Below are 4,080 nucleotides of genomic sequence, written 5' to 3' on the forward strand. Positions count from 1 at the left end.
CCCGCACTTATTAATTTACCTTTTTTCAGACGTGTTAATATATATTTTCCATAAGCACGATCAAATGCATGCGCACGATTTATGAGTTAATGTGGATCTCCCATAAGCTACTAACCTGCTAATAAAGAACTACAGATATATTTTTTGCTTAATTTTATATTCTTATAAAAATTCCAGATAGAATAGTCAAAACCTAGCTCTTAAGCACATATATAAATTAAGGTTAATGGTTTAAATGTTTAGTACGCATTAAAATTACTCCCTGTATATGATAGTGGGGGTAAAAAAGAACAACAAAAAAATCTCACAAGCTTAACGTGTCTCACGCCAACAGGGAGAACAACAGCACAGCAGCCACACAAAATTCCAGCTTTACAAACATTTAAAACTAGAACGTTTTATTACTTTTCTATAAAATCTCAACTTTTCAGAAATATATACAAATGTTCCCTTGTGCTATAAAACAGCAAAGAAAAAAAAAACAGCATTTACAAATAACTTTTCTCAGTACTGAGTGCTTGATTAATTTATGGCATGGATTTGCCTCACAATGGGGCAGTTCTGAAGGTCTCGAGCGCCTTTCAGCAACTGCTCTCAGTCCAGTTTAAACATATATGGCACTGCATTGATTTCCATTAACAGAAAAAGCCTCCAAACACACCGGTCATCTCTCTGACTATTTGCCATTAATGTCTATGGGGTTCATCATGCATTGTCTGTAATCGGTCAACAACAGTACAAGTGTTGTTTTGGCTGTAATGAAAAACATCTATTGCACATTATTCAAGTAACCCCACTGCACATCCAAATGGTTTATTCCACTCTTTTTGTCTCTGGAACAATAACTTTTTTTTCCTCTAGGATAAGTGAATCCAGGAGTAGCAGATTTTTCTCAAACAAAGGCAGCTCTTGTTGTGTGACATGGCTCAAGACTGAACAAAACCCCCATGTTGTATTACCTTCGATGCATATTGCATAAATAAAACATGAAGCTTGATTCATTTGATGGCACTGATCATTAGAAGTCTTGTTTAGGGCTTTAAAAGTATTTTGGGGGTTTGCACAAAGAGAGTCAGCTCATACACATGTTGGAGGGGGGCGTGTGGGCTCGTATTTAGTGTTGGGCCCTTTGAGAGATGGGTGAGGTTTAATGTAAGGCCTGCTGCTGGTGAACACACTGGCAGCCTTCCGCCTCGTTCTCTTCTTTATCTTCCTGCTGAACACGTTCTGCCATGACTGCAGTGTCTTTGAGGTCCAGATCCACATGCCGCTGGTGATGCCCACCACCAGCAGCATGAAGATCTTCACCATGAAGATTTCGACAGCGGGGATAGAAGCCTTCATGATGCAGTCGTCGGACTCTAGCCCGCTGCTGCTGCATTTCTGCTCCCCTGCGAGAATGCGCCAGTAGTCCATGTTGAGCCTCTCGTAGAAATAGCAGGCGATGACGCAGGTGGCTGGGACAGTGTAGAGGACAGAGAAGACTCCGATGCGAACCATCAGCTTCTCAAGCTTGTCTGTGTTCTCTCCCTCGGTTTTCATAATCTTGCGGATGTGGAAGAGTGCAACAAAGCCGGACAGCAGAAATGAAGTGCCGATAATGAGATAGCAGGAGAGAGGAATGAGCACAAAACCTGTGAGAGCTTTGACATCCATGCTGCCCACGTAGCAGACGCCCGTCAGCTCGTCTCCGGCCACCTTCCTCATCACCAGTATCATGATTGTCTTTATGGCAGGGATGGCCCACGCTGCCAGATGGAAGTAGCTGCTGTTTGCTTCGATGGCCTCGTGACCCCATTTCTTCCCAGCAGCCAAGAACCACGTGAGGGTCAGGATAACCCACCAGAGGGAGCTGGCCATGCCAAAATAATACAGAATGAGGAACACAATAGTGCAGCCTGTGCTCTCCAGACCCTCCTGGATAATATATTGGACCCCGTTGTCTCTGTCGCAGGCTATTCTGTCAGCTCCCACAAAGAGCCGAATGAGGTAGCCCACAGAGTAAACACAGTAGGACATGGAGAGGAAGATGATTGGTCTCTCGGGGTATTTGAAACGCTGTGGGTCAATGAGGAAAGTGAGCACTGTGAAGGCGCTGGAGACAAAGCACAGGATGGACCAGATGGCCATCCACACCAGAGAGAACTGCTTGTCTCCCTGACTCCAGTACACATCCACTTTTGGGTAGCATTTGGGGGCACAGGACTCACTCTTCTCCACAAAGTGGAACTTGCCTGGGTTGCTGCACATCTGCTTGCTGCCACTGTCTTTAGGGTGAAGGTCCTGCCCACTCAGAGGCCGCTGCAGCCTGAAATCCGGAGGCTGGGTGTGGGAGACTTTGGGAGGTTCGTCCGAGCCATTGTTGGGCGCCTCCATGCAGAGGTTGTTTGGGTCATTTTTGGTAGGCAGACGTGAGCAGTCCAGAGACTCCGGCCAGGGGAAGTTAAAATGTTCCAGGATGGGAGAACATTTCAGCTTGACCTGCTCACACATAACTCTACACGCTGGAATGGGGTTTGACACCTGCTCCGTGCACATGGGAGCATACAGTGAGCAGAGGAAAAATCTGAGGTGGCTGTGACATCCAAACTGTATGAGGGTGGCAAACTCCTGCAGCTTTATCGCTGCCTCTTTTTGGTCATCATGGCCCATCAGATTTGGCATGCGAGTCATGTTGTAGCCAATGTCTTTACACTGAGGGATGGTGATGTGCTGACATCTCCCCTCTCCTGACCAGTCAGGATCTATTGAGCTTATGGCTGAGCCCCTACTGCTCAACAGCAGCAGCACCAGCGCATAGATAAGGCTCACTTTAACAGCTGAACACATTGTGTTGTTTTAATAGAGGCAAAAAAACAGCTAAATGTTCACCAAAACCTCAGACACACAAGTTTCTTTCATTAAAAAAGTGAGCGATGAATCCAGGCTGGCGATGGCGGTTATTGGATCAATGTGGAGAAACTTACTCAGCTCTCCGTAGCAGGACCATCGCTTCCTCACTTTAAAAACTGCAGATTTAAAATATCAAAGATAAATCCCGCGACGGTCCGAACACGGTTCCTCGCTGGAAGTGTGCCGTCTGGTCCATGCTTTCAGTTTGCGGCTTCGGTGCAGCAGCTACTTGTTCCGTCTCCTGCGCTGTGAATATCAGTCTGCTGTGCGTAAAAGAGAATTTCTTTGTGCCCCGATGTGTTCCCCTCTTGTTTCCAAAAGTCTCACCGGCTCGCCTTTACGCTCCATGGCACTTTCCGAGAGTCTCTCTCTCTCTGTGGCAGATTTCAGTCATTGTGTGACAACTTTAAAAAACAAAAACAAACAATCTCCCTCCAGCTCTTTATCCGACGGTCATGGCTGCTCGCAAGGCAACGGGGACAAATAAGCAGTCAGCAAAACAAGTCGAACACATATCGGTCTCTATAAATGTGTCCCAGAAACGCAGGATTATGCTCCCTCTGTAAGTAGGCAGTTGATGCTTTTGGTGGCAGTGCTCGTCTGAGCTGGTCGGAGCCTCCGTCCCGGTCTAACCTGCCAAAAGATCCGCCTTCAAAGACAGCTAATTTGCATAAGAAAGCTGACACTGACACGCGGATTATTTTCAGATCGTGCGGAACAGCTTGTTCATTACAGCGCTTTCAAAGGCTCGCAGCAAACTTCCTTCTCTCTGTTTGTTTGTGCTCAGCCACAAACTTCGAGGCGCATTTTAAGAGAATCACCAAAAATATTGCGCAATATGGCTCACGGCCGCACTGGTCCACCAAAAGCAGCCACGGTTCATATTCCAATTGCATTTAGTTAAAAATAAAAATAAAATGCAAGTGTAGATAATGTTTTCCTTTAACTTTTTTCGCATTTAATTCTTTCCCTTTGCAAATATTTACAATATATATCAATTTTGATAAACGATGGAAAATTTTTTATATTTATTTAACACCATTTAAGACTTTTAAAATTCTCAATCTAATTCTATACTATAAATCTAAAAGTCTCAATCAGATATCAAACATCAATAGATGTTTTTTAATAAGTGTTTGATGTAATCTAGGCAACAACAGTCATGCTCTCAAATCTATTAAATAATAA

General features: G+C 44.6%; 1 protein-coding gene across 1 annotated transcript; it reads right to left on the reverse strand.

The window, feature by feature from the left end:
• Nucleotides 1–377: 377 nt before the first annotated feature.
• fzd10 (frizzled class receptor 10) lies at nucleotides 378–3,576 on the reverse strand. The gene has a single exon (XM_085474823.1). The coding sequence runs from the start codon at nucleotides 2,827–2,829 to the stop codon at nucleotides 1,078–1,080; it is 1,752 nt and encodes a 583-aa protein (XP_085330949.1). The 5' UTR covers nucleotides 2,830–3,576; the 3' UTR covers nucleotides 378–1,077.
• Nucleotides 3,577–4,080: the final 504 nt, after the last annotated feature.

Source organism: Copadichromis virginalis, linkage group LG12 (assembly GCF_057382275.1).
Source record: "Copadichromis virginalis isolate Kocher_CV1m ecotype Utaka linkage group LG12, C_Virginalis_male_GT1.1, whole genome shotgun sequence".
Lineage (NCBI taxonomy): Eukaryota > Metazoa > Chordata > Actinopteri > Cichliformes > Cichlidae > Copadichromis > Copadichromis virginalis.

What these genes read in the sequence shown, in the direction of transcription:
- fzd10 (XM_085474823.1), bottom strand. Translation starts at nt 2,829, where the DNA reads ATGTGTTCAGCTGTTAAAGTGAGCCTTATCTATGCGCTGGTGCTGCTG.